Genomic DNA, 24,733 nt, shown 5'->3' on the forward strand with positions numbered 1-24,733 from the left:
CTGGCAATGACCTATGCAGGAATTTTCAAAGTTATATAGGAAAAGAAAAGAACCCAAATTGCATCTGATCAATTGTGCCATGATCTATTACTAGTTATGAAATATTATGATTAGCTGGATTTGTTAAGAGCTGACAAGTGAACTCAGTGCTGTGCAAGATAGAAACCACTTCCTGCTTCAGAGAGCTTATTCTCTAACAGATACCCAGTAAACAGGATGTATTGGGAACCCTATGGATTGTTTTGTTCCTTATATTCAGTATTATTGTTGGCCTACTGTCAACAGAGGACGGGGGAAATTTCCTGACTCCCTCTTCAGGCTTCAATTAACTTGATGGAAAGACTCCCATTGACTTCACTGGGAATTATGTGGCTTAGAGCCTTGGTGATTTGCTTTTCCCCAGAGGTATGAGTGATTCATTTATTTGTTATCCTTAGAGTATTCATGGTTAAGAGCTGCTTTTAGTTTCCCTTAAATAACACTTCTTAAAGCAAGTGTTAGGCCCTCAGCTAATGTAAATCAGCATAGCTCTGTTGAAGTCAGCTGAGGACCTGACAAAATAACACTACACACGTAGGAAAGGCTAACTCAACCTGCCTTTCCCTCTCCTCTCTGTATTTTTGCTTCCTATATTTTAGTATGATGCAGTTGAGAGCATCATAAACTTGAGTTTAATTTGAGTCAGGATTCTGTTTTTAGTTTTCTACAGGTTTTGTGTCGCCCAGTAGTCCACCTTTTTTCTTTCTTTTTTTTTTTTTTTTTAAAGTGTAGGCTCCCCACCACTATTTTCCTAAATTGTGAACTTCTTCACTGTTAGTGCTTTTAATGGAACCTCTATAGGTCTTGTATGAACATTTTAAATATCTGAACAGAGATATGCCCCATGGAACCTGAGGGAGGGAATAGCAGTTAACCTTTTCCAGAAATGATTAAATGTAAATGTGAGTCAGAATGTTGTTATATTGGTGCATTACGGGGATACATTTGATGGATTCATTTAGCAAAAAATTCCATCAGTGATGCTTCTGTGACTATTTCTGTTCAGCTACAGTTTCTGTAAGAAGATAAGAACTTGAGTCACTACTTCTGTAGAAAGATGGCTGCTTCTCCAGCCAGATGACAGTCAGTTAGAGGTTCTCCAGGTTCCCTAAGGCTGATGAGAATAACAATCAGCTAGATTTCTCTTTTTTTTTAAAACATCAGAGAAATGTATCTCTCTGATATTAAGTGTTGTGAAAAAGGATTCTCAATGTGTAAACTTATTAGCAAAGCAGAGAGTTGAAAAACTTTTCAGTCATCTCCTTGAAATAAAGTAATATATGAGAGGTGATTTTGTGGGAGTATTCTCTCTTACATAGTAGATACTTGCTCAGAGAGTTATGTCAATGAATGGATGCCTGTAAAAATGTGTTGTGTGTTTGTAAAGACACTTTCAAAGAAATGTTCATTATTAGTTATTGCTGAGGATATGAACTGACATTAATTCAGATTGTTGCCTGGGCCCCAAGTTATTCCTGGCTCAGTAGCCTTGTAAATGAGTGCAGAAGCACCTAGGAACTTCAAAAAAAGTGAAAAAGAAGTGTATATCTGCAAGACCCACATAGTTCTCATGTATAGCTTGCTATTGTCATGTATTTTTAGCAGACTAAGTATTTTTTTCCATCTTCTACCTTCCAGAAAATGTATCTACTACATGAATTTGAATAGGGGATAAAGTTGTGCTGTTGTTTTTCCCCTAACATCTCCTTATTAGTAAATTTGACTTCATGTATAACCTTGCTATTGATGAAACCACAGCGCTTACATCAACATGAAGAAGATTGGTTCAGTCACTGGCCAGACAAACACTTGCATGTATTATTCAAGTCAACAACCCAGAATAAACATAAAATAAGTATCAAGAGAGCAGTAAAACAAGCTACGAAGGTGCTGTATGGAACAGAGGGGAGGCGATAGAGCAGTTCTCAATCCCTTCTCTGCTCAGTTAATGGTGCTTAATGTATCTTTCTTATTATGTAAAGAAATTTTAAGGAACAGCTGTAGATAATCAGAAAGACAGTTATAGGAGTACAAAAGGGTGGTGCTTCTTTCTGCAAAGTTTTAAAAAAAATATTATGTTGGGGAATAAAGTTATTTTGTTCCAAATATTTTAAAATATCTTAATCAATTTCTGTTGCTATTAGATGAACTATTCTGTTTCCCTCTTCGCTAATAGAAACTATTCTCTTGACACCTGATTCTGCTACTTTATACATATTGAGTAGTACTTACTCATCCAGAGAAATACTGCACAGTATTTGCGAGGCTGGTAGAAATAATTCTTTGCTTAGCACCAGTGTGCTTTGTACATCTGCACATCATGAAGTGATGAGGGAACCTAACTGTGGGATACTTTGCTCAGATTTGAATGTCAGTATGAGAATCAAATGAATCTGAGAAGAAAACAGCACTATTTAAAAATACACTGCTGTCACATAGGAAGAACCATGAACATTTCTCTGCTTCAGTGCCGATAATTTGAGATTTGCATTGGACAGACTATGATGGCCCTTGTAATTATGATACTAAATAGGAGGAGGAAGAGAGTGTCATATGCTTTATTTTGTGTCAAGCTGCTAACCCCTCTGGAATTTCCACAGGGAAAACCTATAATACGCTGTTAAACATAGAGCATGTTAGTGCAGCGATTTGAGTTTGTCTGTGTTTACCTACAATATAGAATAATTAAGGCATTTTCCCTGGGCATGGGAGCTAGATCCAAAAAGGGTATTTCAAACATCACAGAGTTAGGTGCCCAAGCTCCCTATATAATACATGGGGAGAGTTAGCATTTAATGGGATTCACACAAGCAATCACACTGAGCAGGGAGTCACCTATGGTAACGAATAAGAAATGCCAAGAAGAGGGATGGGATCTAAGCTATTCCCTTCAAAGTGACTTAGGTGCCTATGTCTATGCTGGAAGGAGATGCTTTCCTCTGTTTGGGATTCAAAGCCATGAATCCTCTGAAGAACTCTTCTGATGGAAATGGAGGAAACTCTATTGAAGTCTACAGAATTGTACCTGTTTACTCCAGCTCTGAATGAGTTTTCTTAGAACCTGGTCCAGAAAGTATAAAACTTCAAAATATAAAGACATGCTGCATCAAGACTGCTCCTCCCATAAAAATAGCCTATGAATTAAACACCCTCATCCAGCATTTGCATTCTTCCAATCTCTCTTCCCCTTTCTGTTAACACAGCACTCGGTTTTGTTCTTTAAAGAACAGGTCAGAGAATCTGATCTGAGCCCTTATTTTAGTACTTAAACCAGCACGTATTTTTTCCAAGCACACCCTGTGGACACCGTGTGCACAGAACAATTGGGGATATGCATATATATCTTCAACCCACCTCCGGAGGAATTTTACCACAAGCAAAATTAAAGGTACAGACCAAAGAAAGGGTAGGGAGATTCCATGCACGAAAAAAAACTTGTGCCACTCTGGACTTTTGCATTAATGAGCCCTCAAACTTAATGCATGGCCATCGTCAAGGACGATGCTAGGGTGCCCTTTTTGGAATCTCCCAAGAGAAAAGCCTGTCAAGTACAAAGAAACAGACAACAAACACAAAACATAGAGGTACCTGGAATTCCTGGAGACTGTGAGACTCAAAGGGTCTCGACGCTTTACAGTCTTCCACCGAGTTCCATCTTTGTCCAAAACCCTTTAGGGTGACCTCACCCAGTGCCGGCTGAGGCGTTGGCTGGCACAGGAACTCGGGGTTGGCAAGCAAGGTGTCCTGCCGCAGTCGCCAAATTGTTGGAAAAAGATTTTAAGTGTGGTTTGTTACTCTGCACTGCTAAGAGACTCGCACAGGATTTTAGGCTGGACAGTTTTTAAAAGAGTTTATTTTGCAGAAGGTCAATTTTTAAGCTTACAAGTGGACAGTGGAAAAAGACTTTGAACAAAGGATTACAGACAGTTTTATACTTTATTGCTACTTAAACATTTATGACAAAACTTTGCATATTTTTTTTATAAGGGCACAAACTTATTTTTTTTATAACTATTGGTCTATATTATTTGGCATATATTATTTATAAAATACTTTTACAGATGTTTTGCAGCTAACTACAAGTTATTTATTAAGGTTGCATAGCTTGCTGAATTCAGCCGAGGCTTATTTTCTTCTGCATTTTTAAGAACTTTTTATGATTTGTGCACCGAGTGGAACGGCTTTGCCTTATAAACAAAGAAGCTGCAAAAATGGAGTAACTATAGTCAAGCAACTAAAAATCAGCTTACGATAGCTGCAAAAGAGCAAAAGCAAATGTCAACAAATGTTCCTGATGGTTAACATATTCAGGCAATGGCAGATCAAGGTGGAATAATTTCCACAGTCAAGGTCCCTCACATGAATATCCTGTCACCAGCTGTCTCCCTTTTAAACATGAGAACTACTAGTTTCCACTGATCACAGATGTTAAGGTGTCACATAAATTGAGGAGATCACTCTGGTGTCCAGCTTTCAAACCATTTAGGACTTTCTAGGTCAAAATCAACTCCTTAAACTACACATGAAAAAATAGGAAGTCAAAAGAACATAAAGGCTGGTCTACACTAGAAAATTAGATTGACCCAGCTACATCGCTTAGAGATGTGAAAAGTCTACACCCAGGAGAGATGTTGGTAAACCTACCTAACTCCCCATGTAGACAATTCTAGATTGATGGAAAAATTATTTTATCAGTTTAACTACCACCTTTCTGGGAGGTGGATTTACTACAGTTACGGGAGAACTCCGTGTAAAGTACCACTTACTCTGGCTTCTGAAGTCTGATCCAGTGAATGTTTTCAAATCATCACAAGAGTTAACCTCATGCAGAGGCTTAATGAGGGTTTCCTTAAAACAATTGTTTGCAGTGTTTTGGTGAAACTGGACAATCCCTATTCTCTCAAATGAATACAAATCACATAAAAAATTATAAGACAAAAACCTGTGGGTAAGCACTTTTCACAAAACAATCACTCCATATCTGACCTCTCTGTCCTCATCCTCAAAGGAAATCTGCACAACACCTTCAAAAGACAAGCCTGGGAGCTTAAATTCATAACTTTGCTAGACACTAAAAGTCATGGTGTTAATAAAGACACTGGATTTATGGCTTCTTATAACAATCTGTAACCCACTAATTCCCCTTTTTTGTCCTATGACTGCAGAAGTGACTTCACCTTGAATGGTCCCTTAGAATATGTGTTAACTACCTATGCTAAAGGATGTATTCCACCTTCTAGTCAGCTGTGACACTGAATACCTTTCCCTGACGTGAAGAAGAGATACATGTAGCTCGAAAGCTTATCTCTTTCACCAGCAGAAGTTGGTCCAATACAAGATGATATCTCATCCACCTTGTCTCTCTTAAGCATAATTGGCATTCATCCCATTTGAATAAAAGTATTGGCAGTCTTCCTTAACGGGGGCCCAAAGCCTCTCTGCTGAACTTCCCCAATGCAGCTTGCAAGTCGTAGCACAAAGCTTCCACACCACCTACATATACTCAGCAAGTGACACCAGCTGAAATTCAAGCAAAGACGACTTAATAGTTATTACCATGAAACCCTGCTCTTTCACCACAGCAGCAGACAGCTTGGACTAGCTACGGGTGATTTTTGTCTACACAGTAATGGAAATTCCTCACAGTGAGGGAAAATTTGACTTCTTATTTAAGTGGAGACCAGCCAGATTAACCATCTGGAACATTTCTACTGTGTAGGATCTAGCTGACACTTTGGATCCTATCCCACATATCCATGGCATAAGACACAGGAAAAAATACTTTGTCAGTCGGCACAAGACAGCACAGTCTAGTGCCACTGCTGTAGCTGTCATCTTTCTTGTTTCATCTGCTTCAGTTTGAAATCACCTGTAAAGTATCCAGGAAGGACAAAACTGATTGTGTGTGTTCAAAGTCCACTGTATTGAAAATATTGAACAGATGGTGTAGTGGTCTGTAGGTTGAACAGCATTCTCCTTCAGACCCATTTGTCAGGGCACTGATCCCATTAATCTTTAAGGATAGACCATTAAAATAGGAAGTCTCACCCCAAACCTAAAGTGGAGGAAACAATTGCCCATTTTACCACTACAGGATGTAAAGACCCTAGAAGAAAAGACTGACCTCAAAAGAGGTGAGATGGATTGAAAAAGCATACAGGCAGAACCTGAGAAGACTCAGGTCCCCATAAGATCCCACAGGATTGATGAGACTCTCATCTCTAAAGGAGCAATATATAACAAGTAAGTTTTTGCTAAACCAGAAATTTAAACCACTGGAAATTAGGCAGTCATCTAGTGAGCAAACATGATAGCAAAGAGCATAAGAAAGAACAGCATTGTTGCATTTAGTGATGTGAAGGGGAAAAAATACTCTTTACCTCTGTGTATTCACTTTAACTTGCATACTTGGAGATTTGTCACGTTGTAACATTATTACCAGGAGATGGAACTTGCAGAGGTGATGTTACAGTCTCAGTGAAATAGCAGTTCCACTGCTTTAGCATCATTTCAAGAAGTACTGCCTAAGTGGGTACATAAAGAAATGACATCACAATGGTACCGTGCTTTCCTCACAGGTTAGACAGCATTCCCATTTTCAGAAGTGCAGTTGTCACTTGCCAAACCCAAACAGAAGAACCAGCAACATCTCTTGTCTTGTGGTAAAAAGTGTACTTGCAGATCAACTCTTGAAGAGATAGTAATCTCTTCTTTTGCCTTAATGTTTTCATAACTAAACACAAACTGACACTGTAGTGCAATTAGAGGTTCTTAAAAGAGAACATTTGATTTACTGCTTGCCCAGCATTTATGGGAGATATTGACTGTATTCCATTGCCATTATTTTACTATAGTATATTAATTTAAACTTGATTCCTATCCTGAGATCATTTTGAAGAGCTTTTACGATTGCTTATACAGCAAACACAATCCATGCCTGATGTGTCTGCATTCAGGGCAAAATTTACCCTTAGATCCATCCAACAGCAGTTGCACCAGTGCCAAATACAGAGTTAATAAAAATAGCCTCCCTACTTCTTGATATTCTCCTGTTTATACATCATATTAGCCCTTTTGGCCTCAGCTTTGCACCATGATCCCCACATCTTTTTCTGAGTCACTGCTGCCCATGATAGAAAATATAAATTTGTAAGATGTATAAACACACACACACTGTGTGTGTGTGTGTGTGTGTGTCTCTCTCTCTCTCTCTCTCTCTCTCTCTCTCTCTCTCTATATATATATATATATATATATATATATATATATATATATATATATATATATATATATATATATGAAAGTATATAAATACTCAGGGGTCTTGTTGGACAAATGAGTACTTAGCTTTTTCTTTTTTCCTGTTTCCTCATTGCTTTACCTGCATCCCAAGACCTGCAAAACTTGGCCATTAGTAAAGGGCTAATTCAGTTCAAATATTCTCAGTTGGTTGCTATAGATTGAGGGAACTAAAATATAATTATGAAACTGAATGAAGCTCTAGAGAGTATGGGTGGAAAATGTTTTTTAAAAATTGAAAAATATACTCTACCAAGAAATTGTTCACACAGCCAGTCAGTGGCAAAATACATAAACATATAGCTCTTATCCTGTTCTCCCCACCCTTTCTCTTATTTACTCACTTGTTACATCTTGTCGTAAACAGGGTTTGTGGAGGGGGGGGGAGGGCCACAGGGGGGAGGCGGACACTTAAGAAAATTAATCCAAATTAACTAGGTGTGAATTTAAAGTGGATTAGTTAAACTGCATTTTAACCCCTGTGTGGACACTCTCATTTAGAATTAAAGTGGCCATAATTCAGTTTAGTGTAATTCACTTTGGAAGTGAATTAACTAAACCAAGGCCACAGGGGTTTAACTAATCCACTTTAAATTCACACCTTTAGTTAATTTGTATTAATTTTCCTGATTGTTTCAATGAAAACACACCTTAAAATTGTCAGCTCATAGGGGCAAGGACTGTATTTTACTATGTGCATGCTCAGTGTCCAGCAACTTGAGATCCTGATCTTGGTTGGTAATAGAAATAAGTAATCATAATAACAATGGAAGTATATTGAAAAGCTAACAAAATAATTAAAAGACAAGTCCTTGGCAATATTATGTTTTTGATTTTTGCATTATATGTTTGCCTCTTAACTAGAATAGAAAAAAATAATTGATTTGGACCTTCATTCATAACCCAGTCTGAAGTTTTTTTGAAGTTCAGAAGTTGCGTTATTGTTCTACATCGTTTTGGCTGGAAACAGAAATACCAAAATACTGTAATAAAGACTTTTACTAAAACTACTTAGCACCTACGTAGCATTTTACCCATAGATATCAAGGATTTGTATATAAACTTCTAAATACTGGGGGTTAAGTCTTGGTTATGTTGAAGTTAACAGCAGTTTTGCTATTGACTTCAGTGGAGCCAGGATTTCACCTCAGATTTATTTAAAACAGGGCTGGGTGGATGTAGCCTTCTGATTTGATAGATACACTAAACTGCTGAGAAGGTGCCGACCACCCTGGCACTGCAGCCTTAATCCTGGCCCATTGGGGAAGGGGTTTTGGACAGCAAGCCTGACCTATGCTCACCCCACAGAGGTGGCTTTTATACCTGCCTTGTATTTAAATGGACATGCATATGTGTTTAACCAAATAGGACTCTCTCATTTATACTTTAAATGAAGATACAGAAAGGGTCCAATCCTGTCATGTACTAAGGTCCTCTTGAGAGGTAATGAGCATCCTCCACTCCCATTGATTACAGTGCTCAGACCCTAGCAGGATCAGACTCAGAGTCTCCTAGTCACAGTAGAGATGTGCACCTATAGGATTCCATGCGTAAGACATTTCTCCATCCTATTTTATTTTCAGTAATACACTGCTTCCAATATGTTGTCCATCTACAGCACTGATAGGATTTGTCAGAATCCTCAGCAGTACTACAGTTATAACTAAAAATAGAGATGGAGGGAAGTTTGGCTTTGGTGTTCTTGTTGAGGTGTTCTGTAAACTGAGACGTTTTTTTTTTTTTAAATAGATTCAAATTGACTGAGGTCAAACTAGCACAGTGGAATGCCTGAAGAATTGTTACGGCTTCATATATAAAATAGTCAAAAATGTCAATAGTCAATCCACGGAACTTGGTGGATTGAGAATAATCAGTGGGGTGCAGTAATGCCAGGGTACAAAATATATAGAAATGACAGAGTAAGTTGCACTTGTGGTGGAGTGACACTATATGGGAAATAAAGCATAGAGTCAAATAAAGTAAAAATCTTAAATGAATCAAACTGGTACCATAGAATCTCTAGGGGTAGAAATTCAGTGCTTGAACAGTAAAAAGTATAGCAGGAGGAATAAACTACCGACCACCTAACCAGGATGGTGATGGTGATTGTGAAATACTCAAGCAGAAAACTCAGCAATAATTTGTAATTTCAACTATATTTTTGTTGACTGGGTGTATGTCACCTCATGAAGGGATGCAGAGAAAAAATTTCTAGAAACATCAAACCACTGCTTCTTGGAGCAGCTTGTCCTGGAACCCATGAGTGGACAGACAATTCTCGATTTAATCCTAGATAGAAGGCAGGAGCTGTCCACGAGGTGAAAATAGTGGAGCCGCTCAGTAACAATGACCAGAATGTAATTAAATTTAAATACCAAAGAAACCCACCACAGTAACATTTAACTTCAAAAAGTGGAACTACACAAAAATGTGGAAGCTTGTTAAACAGAAATTAAAAGGAACAGTCACAACAGTGTCCATGCAGTTTTCAGGCATTTCAGTATTTATAAATACCACAATAGAGGCCCAAATAAAAGACAAAACAAAAAATGAAACTGAGGACCCAAAACATGCTATCATGGCTAAGCAGCACAGTAAAAGAGTCAGTTAGTAGCAAAATTGGAAGTCAAATACTAGTTAAATTAAGTGTAACAGTATAGTAACACTGGCTAAGAAAGTTTCTGTGTCCTTAGCTACTTGCTCTTCAAATTCTAACAGCAATTGATTTTACCTACATCAGAAGCAGGAACTCAGCCAAACAGTCAGTTGGGCTACTGAATAATTGAGGGACTAAAGGAGCACTCAAGGAAAACAAAGCTGTTGCAGAGAAGTGAAATGAATTATTTGCATCAGTCTTCACTGATGGATATGGGAGAGAGCCCCACACCTGAGCCACTCTTTTTAGGTGACAAATCTGAATAACTCTCCCAGATTGAAGTATTAATAGAGGAAAAATTGGAACAAATTGATAAATTAAGCAGCAATAAGTCACCAGGACCGGATGGTATTCACCCAAGAGTTCTGAAGAAACTCAAATGTGAAATTACAGAACTACTAACTGTGGTATGTAATGTATTGCTTAAATCAGTCTCTGTTCCAAATGACTGCAGGGTAGCTAATGCAATGTCAATTTTTTTAAAAAGGGAAAAAGGCTCCAGAGGTGATCCTAGCAATTACAGGCCAATAAGCTTAATTTCAGTGCCAAGCAAATTGGTAGAAACTATAGTAAAGATCAGAATTATCAGACACAGAGATGAACACAATATGTTGGGAAGAGTCAAAATGGTTTTGGTAAAGGGAAATCATGCCTTGCTAATCTATTGGAATTCTTTGAGGGGAGTCAACAAGCATATGGAAAAGGGAGATCCAGTTGATATAGTATGGCTACTCTTAACGTCTTTAAATAGAGGGCTGTTTTATTAGAATTTCTTCCCATGGATCACCTGAACCATATAATTTAAGACTCTAATGTTAAAAAGCTTATATAAGAAAGAGGATAATGGAGTTTCTTCATTTTGCTTGCAGATTTTCAGACGATGCTGGTTGGTTTTCAAGAAGGCTTCTAGTAAAGGACCCAGAAGGCTAGAAAAATTTCCAGATGAAAAAGCGGCCTATTTCAGAAATTTTCATAAGGTAGGTCATGCTTGAGTAGACTCTGCTCCCACAAGTGCTCATCTATTTTGGCATAAGGTGTTTCTGATATGTAAACTCTGAAAGATGATAGTATGACCAAGCTGAAGGGTATGATCCTGAGATCACTGAAGTCAATGGTAAAATTTCTATTGATGTCCATGGTGAACGAACAGGCCTTTGTTTCTGTCCAGATAAGCAAGAGAAGTTTATTCTCTTTGATATAAGCATCTGATCTTTACATTACTATTTGCCTTGAAAGTATGAGACTGAGTTTACTAAAGTTTTGTACAAGAGTGTTTATATCAAATATTTAACAATTAATTATAAATTAAACATCAAACCAATTTCAGAAGATGCTAAATATACCAGTTGCAATTCTAGTGAGTTCAATACTGTTGGAATATTAAACATCATTTTCATAGAAGATTTCAAGGTTTACAGGCTAGGTCACAGTGGGGATTTTTTGGGGGGCGTAAAAATCAGCATTACTACTGAATTGACCGTCTTAATTGAATGAGATCCTTACTGCTCTCTATTTGCCACAATCAGTTCTGTGGTGGAACCGGAGATGTTTGAGAATGGGCTTTCCCTTCCTTTCACTTCAGATACTGTCATTAACTTACCATGTGGTGCAGCAGTGATTTAATAATAAAATGACATAATGCTTTGCATTTCTATAACCATCTTCCATCCAGGGATCTCAAAGGGCAGAACAAACATTTGGAATATTTAGCCTGGATTTAACCTCACAACATCTCTGTAAGTTAGACATTATCTCACAGTTATTCAAACTGAAGCACAAAGGTGGCTTACTGAAGGTTGCACAGTGAGACTGTAAAGGACTCAGGAGTAAAATCCAGATCTCCTGAGATCTCAGTCTTGTGCTTTCTATCATAAGAGGAATAATTCACATTTCAATTCTGATGAACTGGGTCCACCTTTTGGCACCTGTCACAAGAGAAACAGGTCAGATGGGTCACATACTTTTTCCTGGTAGATACAGTGTCTTCCACCACCACCACCTAATTTGGCATTAGAGGAAGTCTCTGTTAATGGGAGGCCTAACACTGGTATAACATAGGATCAGAACTGTGTAAGGAATTTGCACAGTGCCCCTGCCCAGTGCAAGTCAATGCTCTAGTATTCTCATTCTTAGATGTACCAAGTACCTACCAAGGAAAAATAGTCCTCCTCCTCTCTAAAATGCAAGTGGGCCAGTTTGAATTGGAGCATACACCTACCCTTCTTTCTGGGCTGCAATTATTTCCTATTTAAATTCTCTTTAAATAACATTGTAGTTTTTTATGTCTAAAAATGACTACATTGCTAGCCCATCATTAATCAGAGACAATTATGCCCACTGTTCATTTTATCACACTGACATAATTCCTCTATCTTCCTTTATGTACTTTATATTCCATTTATTCCCATCAAATGGCTTACAACTGATATCAAAAATGACTTGCACAGAAAACAGTTGTGATGGCATAATAAAATTACATCTCCAAATAGGAAAAGAAGGAGTAGGAGTAGACAAACTCTTCAGAAGCAAAAATCTCTTTTATTTGCAAATGTCTTTATTGATGAAGAAAAGAGGATAGGATTTAAAAAAAAACCCAAAAAGCTGATGATGACTAATATTTAGATGGTACCTTTTTACCCGAAGGCTCCAAAAAGCACTTTTCAAGCTAATTTGTCAGGTATATATTTTATAGAAGAAACAATTATCTAATATGGCAACTATTTAACAGTGCACCAAAAGAGTATAGTCCTGTAGGACAGAATATGGAGAATAATACCTCGTCCTGTTTCCATGACTGGTGGAATTTTAGGTATGCGAAATATAATTATCTAAGGAAAAATTTAATCAGGTCACCAGGGTGACAGCCCCACTTTATAAAAAGTGTCATGAAATCATTACATACCACAAGCAATTAGGAGTTAAAGAGTTTACTTTTCATTCACAACAACATTTCAGAAAGCTTTCCAGGAGGCACCAGCAGCTCAATAAGAAGAGTTCAATGGCAGGTAGTTGAGTGGAGCAACTCGATCCCTTCCTTTCTCCTTTGCTCATAGAGGCACTTAATCCTTTGTAATACTTTGACATTTTATTAGTTCAAAGTTACGTTTTTATATAATGAATGAAAATGAGTTTCATGTTGAAACTTTACATCCGTCCATATGCACGCTCACTGTGTTGGCAGAAAGAGATCTGGTGCCCAAAGACTAATAGGTATATTTTTATGTTTTGGGGTTTTTTAAATTATAATATTTTTTACAAACCTAGTTTTAAAAAAATGTGGCCAGAACCCAGTAGTCCTGTCATGTATATCAGAGATAAGATCCTCCCCCGGCTCCAGCCCCTTTTATGCCAAGAAAGAGTGCTAGAGTGGTGTAAAGGAACCCATGAAGCCCTGTACTAGACTAGGAAAAGATTCCCCAGTGCAGGTACCGTGGAAGACAAGCTGTAAGGCTGTTCTGTGAGCACCACTTCACAGGTACTGAAGTAGGGGACATGTCGAGGCTTGAGCTGGTGTAGGAAAGGTGTATAGGGGTGGGGCTGTTGCAAGGACAGTCTGAGCAGCACTGCAGCACCAAGGAATGTTTGAGTTATGCGGGGGTCCTCCTGAAGGCACAGCACAAAATCTCATTCCAAGTGCTTCATTTCCCATAAACAATAGTATGCAGATTTTCTGACCTGCCCCAAACCGAAAGCTAGGTAAAACTTACCTGCTTAAGAGTTTCATTACTCAACCCAAGCTTGGTTCAAAGAAATATGGGCCTAGTTTCAAGTGAAATTTCTTCCTCCTCCTGAATTCCAGGGAGAGATTTATATGTTTTGGGTGGAAACAGGACAAAAATTGGCAGCTTGAGGTGAACTGTTTGGATTCAGACATGAAGGAACCAAACACCCAGCTAAGCAACATTACTGAGTTTCCCCCAAATGGTTTTTGCCACTGTCACTTAGGTTTGAGAAGCAACTTATCTAGACATGTAGTACCTCTGCTTTTCCAGTGGATGTCTCCTCTTGAGCAGTGGCTGCCAGTCAAGTTCAAAAGTATAACACTTAGCCAAATGAACATATGCCTCTTAGGGAACTCTCTGAAGAACTTTATTTTCTGAAACCATGTGGACTCAAAAGGATGGCCTTATTAATCCAATTATATCCTCCAGTCCTTCTTTCATCTTGTATTCAACCTAAAGAAATATTCATAAATGTGAACACAGGCAGGCATCATTTTAAAAAGAAATGCTTTTACTGTGGTATTCATATAATATATGAGTCCGTTAATTAATCAATGACTATAAATTCCCTCTTTCTCCCCATTTCCAGAAGGCAATGCATGGAGGTCTGACAGTTTTATGTTGTCTGGTGATATTCTTGTTATAAATAGCAATAATGGCATTTAGTAGCAGGGTAGACCTTAGAGACAAGACTCTGCTGACAGTAACAGTAAATATTACATTTATTGAATGAAGTCATATTGCTTCTGTTGGCTTCAGTTTTTGACGTTCGAGTTTCCTGTTGTGGTAGCATCATTTAGCCAATCTTCCTGTTTTCTTAGTACAAAATTTTTGCTTGGAAACAAACTTCAGATGGTATTTGATTCCAATAATATCTTTAAGCAGAAGTGCATGATATACTTGCTCTTTTAAATAAGTATGACTAAATAATATCATTTATTGGACCAACTTCTGTTGGTGAGAGAGACAAGCTTTCGAGCTACAGAGACATAGGTGTTGAGTTATATGGGCCCATGGTGCTCAGGCTCCACCAACATCGAGGATGGTGGGCTCAGTTCCACCAATATTTCTGTGGTGCTGGGGGGCCCAGCCGTGAAGGTGCGGAGTGCAGTGACCCCCAGCGCCCAGGGCGGCCCGGCCATTCTGCCTCCCTCTCCCCCTCACTCCCCCCCGACATACTCAGCAGCTGCCAGGAGCCGCTCTGACACTGGCCCAGTCCCAAGCTGTGTGACATGGCGGTGGCCGCTTCCCCCTCCCAGCCCTGCCCCTTCCCCCGCTTCTCTCCCACGTGGGCCCAGCACTCTGTCCAGGAGCCGCTCCTGGTCCCAAACAGTGCCGTGTGGCAGCCCTCCCTCCTCCCAGTCCCGCTCTTTCCCCCTGCCCCTCTCCCATGTGACATGGGCCCAGTGCCCTGGCCAGGGCACCACCAAAAATTATACGACCCTGGAACCCATGTACACAGAGCCTTTCTTTAGGTCTTAAATAAGTATGCAAGTTGTTTTGTCGTCTAATATAACATAAATACTCCAAAAAAAAAAATCAAGTGCTGTACTATCTGTTTAACAAGGATTGTTTGCTGAAATCAGCTAATTCCTTTTGTGTTATGTCAAACTCACATAGCTTCTGGCTTTAGAATAAACACAAAAATCATGTCAAATTCTTATCAAGACAGAAACCTTTCAAGAACAAGACTTCTGAGATTACAGTACAATCACCATCCTAATTATCCTGTGTTTTAGTATTTGAAGGATGAGGTCTTTGCCATGCTTTCATTGTGCTTTACTTTGGGCTAGATCATGTCATATCAATCAGGCCCAGAGTAAGGGGCTATGCACTGATCCATATCTGGCAAAATATCTGGAGCACATGCTCCCCTATACATTGGTGTAATTCTGTCTCTGTGCATATTGAAGAGGAGCAGAACCAAGGCTCTAACCAGACCCCATCCACTCCTTCCACCTACTTGTGCAAAGGAGTGACAGAGGACCTGATCCTCAAAAATGTTCCTATAGTACCTTTGAAAAGCCTGCTATCCCCTGTGCACTGGAAAAGATGGCATGGCGTGCTAGCACAGAGGAGCACCACCTTACTGCCTTGTATCAGTCTGCAGGTCGTTCCCAATCTGGCCGTAAATGACTATTGTAAATTCATAGGATTTTTAAGTGTAATATTTCATGTTATCATCCTCATAGGAATACTAAAGAAACAATATATTCTATAGTTACGTAATTGAGTCAGGGTACCTGGAGAATATACAAGGATTGTGGTAGATGAAGGACCAAATCCAATGTTTGCAAAAGATACCAACACAACATTGCTAATGAGAGATCAGTCTTTATTTCTTTTCCCCAGTCACATGTCATATGGTAGGTTTACAAAATATTTATACCTGTGTCATGGGGTGGAGGTAGAGACATCTGTCTACTTCAGTGACTACCCTTATACCTTGCATTTTTTAAAACTGCTTTACTTGCAGTTGATTTTCAAAAAGCATACTATCAATCAAAACCAGCAACCACAGATTGATGTAGACAACTAAGAAAATAGAGATGTCTAGGATGGATATCAAGGTTCATGAACATAATCCCCTGACATATGTGAGGATTATTTTGTCTCTGATTGAGCATTTACAAGTAACTCCTATCTATGAACTTTCTGATCACATGATCATTCTTATTCTAAAAACTCTTCCTTCTGTAGTACCCGGTTTGGTTGCTGAGATGGATCTACCACCTCGGGCATGTATTTGCTGCTCCTTGTGTTTTTCAGTGATTTCGTGGGCATGTATTACTACTATTAACACACATCCATTGTCAACAGTTTTCTGGATGTCCTCAAGATGTCCTCCTTGACAGTATCTTCTCTGGATTTGTTTAGACATCTTCTGTTCATTCTGTCAGATTGACCCCAACAATGGTTTTGATGTGTGATCTTGGTGTGACTGGTACAGATATAACTTTTACAGATTACCAGTCATTTTCTGTTGGAATTTATCGTTCTCTCTGCAGTTGCGATAACTGTTTAGTTAGTATTCTTATTTATTATTTGCATTACTGTAGTGTTTAGAAGTCCTTATTGGATCAGGATCCCATTTGTTAGGTGCTATATTCTTGTTTTGGTATTTCTTATGTTCTAATTTCCTGGCATATAATTCTTTTCTAACTAATTCAGGATTGTTTTTGGTTTAAGAATGTAGATGTTAACCATCAGATTTTTTTTCTTTCTGTCTCTACACTGGAGATTTTAATAAAGTATTGTGAATTGGGCTGTAACATTATAACAATGCTAAATATGGATCCTTTTGAATTTTTGCTATTTGGATAAACTTCTTCTACTAACTCATTTTGATTGTATAGTAAGGGCTTGATGTAATGTGCTTGAACTGATAGTTGAACTGATGTATATACAAAAAGGATAAAGTGAATCTCACAAATTTAATGTCAATATTTGTGATTAACTCATCTAGAAACCCAGAGGGAACAAATTATGAAATGCAACATGTTGTGATGTTACTATTTAACATGTTGTACAACTACTCAGCTTCAAGAAAAAATAGCAGTGGTCCTCTATTCAAAGGTAATCTTTCTCATTTAATTCAAATAGATCTGCAAACCAAGGGTAATTGGGAGTATCATGTAATATCAGAGGTTATTTTGCATTCTGTTTCCTTTATTGAGTGCATATTTCACCCATGGATACCTTATCTTTGATGGCAGCATTCACTACTTGCCAGAATGCGACATTTCAGAGTCTGTTCTTATATTTCTCAGTACCCATACGTGCATTGTTTATTGTGCTTAGCATTTCTGACCTCATGCTGTATTGTATTATGACACAATGTCCTTTGCACAGAAACCTATCATGGGCAGAAATTGCATCGCGAGTCTCAATATACTTTTGTGCGTGGTGATAACTGGCGGTAGTGGCGGTGGTGGTGGTTTTTCCTGTTTGTCACCTGTCTAGAATTAATCTCTCAATTTCCTGTAAGGTCAGGTCATTTTAATATTTTATTAGCTAGTCTTACCAAACTTTCTTTCAAAACAGGCAGCACTTGATTGTATTTACTTCAGTATCTTTTTCCTGCGATCCCTTGCTGTCACTATTTATAGTTGCTCTTTCAAGCATACCACATAAAGAGCTCCTTCCCAGGCCTGTGTTTCACAGTTAAGGAGGGTTTTGCAATTTCTTGATCACTTTCTGAATTTTAGGTGGTACTTGGAACAGTAGTTTCTTTAATATGGTTTCTAATGGTTTACGGCATGTCTTACCTCAGCTGATTTCTTCCTATTAGCATATTCATGAAACAGCTCCCGAGAATGCACAACATTGTCAGCATTTTTTTTAAATCTGAGAGCACTTCTGTTGTGTTCAAATCAGTGCTTAGGAACTATTCTCCACCGGACAATTATCTTGGAGAACAACAGTCCCCAGTTCAGGTGATCTTGCACTGATTAAGATTTGAAGCTCTTTGTTAATATCAAAGTATTTCAGAATAGGTGGTTCCCTGATGCATTTAAATTCCCTAAGGCATTTTTATTCCAATCATCCCTTGCCAATCTGTACTGTCCTCAAATGGCATTGTAATTTGAACATTTACTTGTGAAAATTGAGTGGTTTTTTTGTTTGTTTTTGAGATATAGTAATATGCTGATGAATTTTAGGCATCCATTTTTAAGGATCTTTCTATTTGTGCAATTACCTCTATCTTTTCAAAGTCCACAGTCTTTTCTCCCTAAACATGCTTCCCAAATAACTGATCCCATACATCCAATCTGGAATTTATTCATATTCAAGTCAAGTTTCTTTTTACTGGCATATTGCAGAATATTTCAGTCTCTTATTATGTTGTTGCTTAAGTTTGATGCCAGTCAATGATATATGCCTCATCTAAAACCTCAAAAGTTTGGGACATTATTATTATTATTATTAATGTTGACTATTATTAATATTAATAACAATGCTTGATTGCAATTCCAAAGGGAAGTTGCTTAAACATACATTCACCAAAACAATGACTGGAAATTCTGGGTTTTGCATCTTCTATATTGAGTCAGACTTGCCTAAAAACTTTGGCTTATATCCAAACCTGAACATTCTTTTTCGTTTTGAAGTCCAGACATGCTTTCCTCAACCATTTTAATTAATAGTGCTCATGCGTTTTCTTACCTTATTCAAAACCTCTGGATCCATCAAATTCTTAACTTGTTTGGTTTTGTTACAGTGACCATCCTGTAAACTGATATATTGATATATGAACTTTTATTATACCTTCTGGTCAACTTCAGCTTTCACTATACCTGTCAATGTGGATTTTCAAAAAGAGCTAAATATCTGCCCTCCAAAGATTAGGTCCCTTTAAGTTGTCTCAATTTCTGCATTCAAAATTCAGGCACCCAAAATTACTAGTCACTTTTGAAAATCTTGACTGAATTTCATAAAGTTTCATCTCCAAAATAATTATTTTGGACAATATCAAGAGAGTGATTTATTACAGTAATGCTGGTACATTATTACAGCATCAGTAATGCTGATACACCATTAAGAATAGCATCACAAATATAGAAAGATAATTCTTTAAATATATTTTTGAAAATATGTTGATTGTTTTGTTGAAATCCCTAAACAAATATGTATGATAATTACTTTTATAAATCTTTGCATTCTTAGGTTGATAGACTTACTAAAATGCATCTGTGGCTTTCATGTCCCTCTTAGGTTTCCCAAGGTAGTGAAATCTTCAATTCTCGGACAAAGTTTTCAAAAATGCCTCGGAACATAAGAATGGCCATACTGGGTCAGATCAGTGCTTCGTCTAGCCCAGTATCCTGTCTTCTGACAGTGGCTAGTGCCAGATGCTTCAGAGGGAATGAACAGAACAGGACAATTTTGAATGATTCCCATTCCCTGTCATCCAATCCCAGCTTCTGGCAGTTGAAGGTTTATGAACACCAGAGCATGGGATTACGTCCCTGACCATCAGTCATTGATGGACCTATCTTCCCTGAATTTATCTAATTCTTTTTTAATCCAGTTATGCTTTTGGCTTTCATAACATTCCCTGGAAATGAGTTCCACAGGTTAACTGCATCATGTGAAAAATGTTATGTTTGTTTTAAATCTGCTGCTGATTAATTTCATTGGATGACCCCTAGTTTGTTTATTTTTTTATATGAAGGGGTAAATAACACTTCCTTATTCACTTTCTCCATACCGTTCATGATTTAACATACCTCTATCATTTCCCCCCTCAGTTGTCTCTTTTCCTAGTTCAAAAGTTCCAGTCTTTTAGTCACTCCTCATGTAGAAGCTGATCTCCTGTGCACCTTTTCTAATCCTAATGTATCTTTTTTGAGATGGGACAACCAGAACTATTCAAAGTGGGTTCAAACTATTCAAACTATTCATACCATGGGTTTATATCGTGGCATTATGGTATTTTCTCTGATTTAAATGATAGGTTACATACAACAGTTAGTAGTTCTGCAATTTCATATCTGAGTTCCTTCTGAACTCTTAGGTGAATACCATCTGGTCCTGGTGACTTATTACTGTTTAATTTATCAATTTGTTCCAATTTATCCTCTAATGACATCTCATTCTGGGACAGTTATTCAGATTTATCACCTGAAAAGAATGGTTTGGGTATGGGGATCTTCCCCATATCCTCTATAGTGAAGACCAATACAAAGAATTAATTTAGCTTGTCAGCAATAGCTTTGTCTTCCTTGAGTGTTCCTTTAGCACCTCTATTACCTGGTACCCACTGATTGTTTGGCAGGGTTCGTGCTTCTGATATATGTTTAAAAAAAAAAAAAAAAAGCTGTTTTGTGTCCTGAGGTATTTGCTCTTGAAATTCTTTCCCAAATTCTAAGACTTTAATAAAGTTTTTTTTATATTTTTCGCAGCTGACTTTCCAGAGTTTGTGCCGTTCTATTTTCCTCACTGGGATTTGACTATTTTCCATAGTGACTTAGGCCCAGATTTTTACAGGTATTTCGATATTGCAATGGTAAATGCTGCAACACCTAATTGATTTAGGAGTTTAAAAGGCAGATTCTCAAATGTACTTAAGCACCTGACTCTCATTTACAGTGGGGATTTGGCACCTTAATACTTTTAAAAATCTGGCTTAAGTGCCAAAATTATTTTTGAAAATGACATGTAGATGTTGCAATGCTGAGCATTGCAATGCCTAACTGCCTTTAAAAATCTGGGCCTACATGGTTATTAAAAATGGATGTTAAGCACTGTTGAAAATATTACCTGCTTCTCTCTCCCCCCCCCCCCCACACACACACACTTTAGTCCTGTGTTTTGAAAGTGCTGTAGTTATTATGTGAGATGAGGTATTGCATGTTGTAGCAAGTTTATTTGGAGGTTGTGGGAAGATGAAAATATATATTAGTCAGGAGATAGCTGCCCTGGAAGTGATAACTGACTAAAGTGAACCTCATTTAAATGAGTAATCGTTAGCAAAATAACTTAATATACTGAGTGTTCTGCACACCAAACCGTAAAATTTGCAGTAATTATCGGCCCCCTTTTAAATATACAGTTATTTGAATAATGTAATTGTTCAAAACAGGCGTTCTGTGCACCAAAAAGCAAATTACAAAATATAATTGGAACTGTGCAGTAATAAAAGCTGTTAATAGAGTTTCAGTACATCAGAGGGAGAATATAAATTAATACAATGAAATCCCCTTCAACAAAGAGTGCATTAAAGCAATACAATTGTTACTTCTCCCCTTTACAGTGTGATGGAGACAGCACCATTCTAACATGCTGCCTGAAGAGTGGGGAGTTGACTGAGCTCTTAAAAATTTGGGCCCCAATGTTGCAAATGGTTATGCATGTGTAGTCCTAGTGACTACTTGTTGGAATTGTATGAAGGACTGGGAATTTTGTTTTGAATGAATTGTAAGGTAGATAGTACAGTTAGGTAAAGAATTTATATAAAAAAAGCAAAATTGTCTCATGAATTAGGTCTCAACAATAACAAATCAGGTGGCCTATGTGGTCAAACTACTGCATCCAATTTTTGTATAGTCAGAGGAATTTCTTAATCTTTTTCTTTTTCTTTTTTTTTTTTGCATAATTTGGAGGGTGTGTAGTGAATGAAACGGGATTATTGCATGAAGAGAGCAGATGGTCTCATGGTTAAGGCAGTTAAATAAGTTAAATACTGCCTTGGAGAATCTGATTTTATCCCTGCCTGCCACAAAGTTCCTATCAAGCCACCTTTAACTTGAACTTTTCCCAGGTGTTGCTCATTGTGTGTGCTTTGTTTTCTGAGGGCCTGACTTGGGACCCTGGGATCCGATTTGCCAGTGTGTGGAGCACTTCGAGCTGCAATTGAAGTCAATGGGAGCTTTGCTTTGAACATATAAAATACTATCTAGTGGTAAATATGCTGAAAAATCAGGTCCTAGATGTCTCAAATCAAGCATGCAAGTTAATGAACAAATTCTGATCTCAATCTCTTTGTCTCTGCTCCTTATCTATAAAATGGGGATAATAGAACCCTTCACCACACAGAAATGCATTATGAAGATTGATTGATTGACTGTGAAGCATTCAGATACTATATTGATGAGCACCATAGAAAAGCCCATGAAGAAATTAATAATTCAATCTTTAGGGTAGGGTTTCAATAGTGTGCAGTAAAGGTATGGACCACACATTAAACAATGAGCATAAATGTTGAATAGCTGCTCATTCACTCAGCACTGTCCATCATGAGCACTGAATGAGGCAGGGGTCCTATAGAAAAAAAAATACAATATGATCAAGTAGTAAAGACTGAACCATAATGCATATGGACAAGGGGTGAATAAAGCTTTCACAGGTAACCTTAATTCTAGTATTTCCTAGTTTTTGCATGCTTGATTTTTCAACCATAACATTCTTTTATCAGAGGTTTTTTTCCCCATGTATAAAAAATTAAAGGAATTGGTTACTCCGTTATTATCCAAGTAGGAGAAATGAACAGCACAATAGGAAAAAAAAAATTGAACTATTTAAAACTTAACCATCTAACATACTATCAGTGCCACTTGTGAGGGAATTTTGTTTTTTAAACATTTATGATTATTAATTGGAATGGCTCCCTTTAAAGCTATATTGTGTTTTGTTAGGAGAATCATACAATGATCATAGGTTTAGGGTTCTCAAATGGGAATGCGAACAAGGAATGTCCTTAATACCAAACAGGTACAAACATCACATCCAAATTCATCAAGGTTGAATACGATGCTGGGGAAGACATTTAGGTTTATTGTCACTCTAACTCTGGTAATAAAGAGAGACTAAATATAACAAGCCTTATGGATATTAAAAGGCTAACTCGACTATTTGGTATGTTTATTGCAAGAGAGCCATTCTAGAGTAAATAAAAAAAGAACAATTTATTATAAATATTGCTATACAAATCCTGTCTGTAATTTTTACTTCTCCATAGAAGGAAATTTGAAATTCAAATCACTGGCTGATGAAGAACACTATTAAAAATGCATTAGGATTAAAAATGTAGCTGTAGATAATTGTCATAACAGATATTCTAAACAAATTTATCCCCAATGACAATTAAGCTAAAAGAATTTTCATATAATCAGCTAATAAATTACATTTAATTTTGAAAGCAGATGCAATAGAAACAATGAAAAGAAGTTTCAGAAGAATAAATACTAGAAATGTCACATTAAAAAAAAATGCAAATATCCCAAACAAACGGGTGTACTTTAATTCCAGAGTCTTTCATTCACTTGCCTCAACCTACCATGTGCTTTCTTTCTCTGTGACTCCACATCCTAGTATCTTTTGCGTCTCTAATGCAGAATTTCTTCCTCAGACAACTCCTAAACAAATTTAGTACAGAATTCTAAGAGGCATAATATTTTTAACTTCTTTGTGCTACTTCCTATATTATTAATGTAAAATGCTTGGCATAGAAATCTTTATAACTTTTAGCCAATTGACTATTGTAGCTTTCGAATATAGAATAGGGAATACCACAAGTAATGTAATATCATTAATTTCTTGTACTTAGCAACTGTAATGATTGTAAATGCATATATTGGTTGCCTTTACATGTAGTGTAAAAGATTCTTAGGACATGTCTTCATGTACAACGCTACAGTGGTGCAGCTGCACCGCAGTAGCCCTTTAGTGAAAACGCTGCTATGCCAATGGGAGAGCTGCTCTTATCAGCGTAGCTAATCCATCTCCCTGCCGTGTAGTGTAGACCTGGCCCTAAGTGCCTAGGTCACTTTTGACAATAGAACTTAGAACTTGCCTACACTACATTGCAAGGTGTGAATTGCAGAGCACACCAAAGTATTGCACTCTAACTGGCATGTGTGGACACTGTTGGTGTGAACTAAAAGGTACCTAGTTCGCATTAATGTGGTCTGCACTGTGGTGCAGAGTAGAAATAGCCAAAATCTCCACACTGCTTAGGGTTTATCTACAAGAATGCTTCATTTGCTGCAGGCTGGGGAATAAATCTGTCTTGCATCAGCCTGCTGTGCACTGAATGTCTGTGTGCACCCTGCTGCTGCACACTAAATGTTCTGTAGTGTGCTTTAATCTACTCCCCTTTCAAAGAGGGGGATTAAATTTCACTACAAAACTTTGTGTGTGGCAGCAAGGGTTCACAAGGACACTTAATGTGCAGCAGGCTAATGTGGGATAGATTTACACCCCAAGCTTGCCACCGACCAAGTGTTCCTCTAGAGAAGCCGTTAGGTGCTTCGCAAATGTTAGCCTTAATATGGTAACTTTGTATATATTACAATATATTTTATACGGCCACCAATCTTTCAAAGATTTATGTGCATGATTTATTTTAAATGCATGGGACTATTTGTACTTAAACACATGCTTAAGTGTTTTGCTGAATCAGGGCCAAAATCTCTTGTGTGAGGAGACACTTCAGTGCTAGACCCCGATTCTTCAATGAGCTCCACGTAGGCAGCATCTTTTTTAAGTCAGTTGGGACTACATGCAGGTTCAGTAA

General features: G+C 37.7%; 1 protein-coding gene across 2 annotated transcripts in view; it reads left to right on the forward strand.

Moving 5' to 3' along the window:
• The window catches only part of DOK6 (docking protein 6), a 372,406-nt gene that overhangs the window by 131,646 nt on the left and 216,027 nt on the right, over window positions 1-24,733 (forward strand). For both annotated transcript variants that reach the window (XM_067537434.1, XM_067537433.1), the window contains exon 2: window positions 10,864-10,971. In XM_067537434.1, the coding sequence (XP_067393535.1) occupies window positions 10,864-10,971 (108 nt within the window). The remainder of the gene's footprint in view (window positions 1-10,863; window positions 10,972-24,733) is intronic.

This window comes from Emydura macquarii, unplaced genomic scaffold (genome assembly GCF_026122565.2).
Source record: "Emydura macquarii macquarii isolate MOO-44397 ecotype Brisbane River unplaced genomic scaffold, CSIRO-AGI_Emac_v2 contig_431, whole genome shotgun sequence".
In the NCBI taxonomy this organism is placed as follows: Eukaryota; Metazoa; Chordata; order Testudines; family Chelidae; genus Emydura; species Emydura macquarii.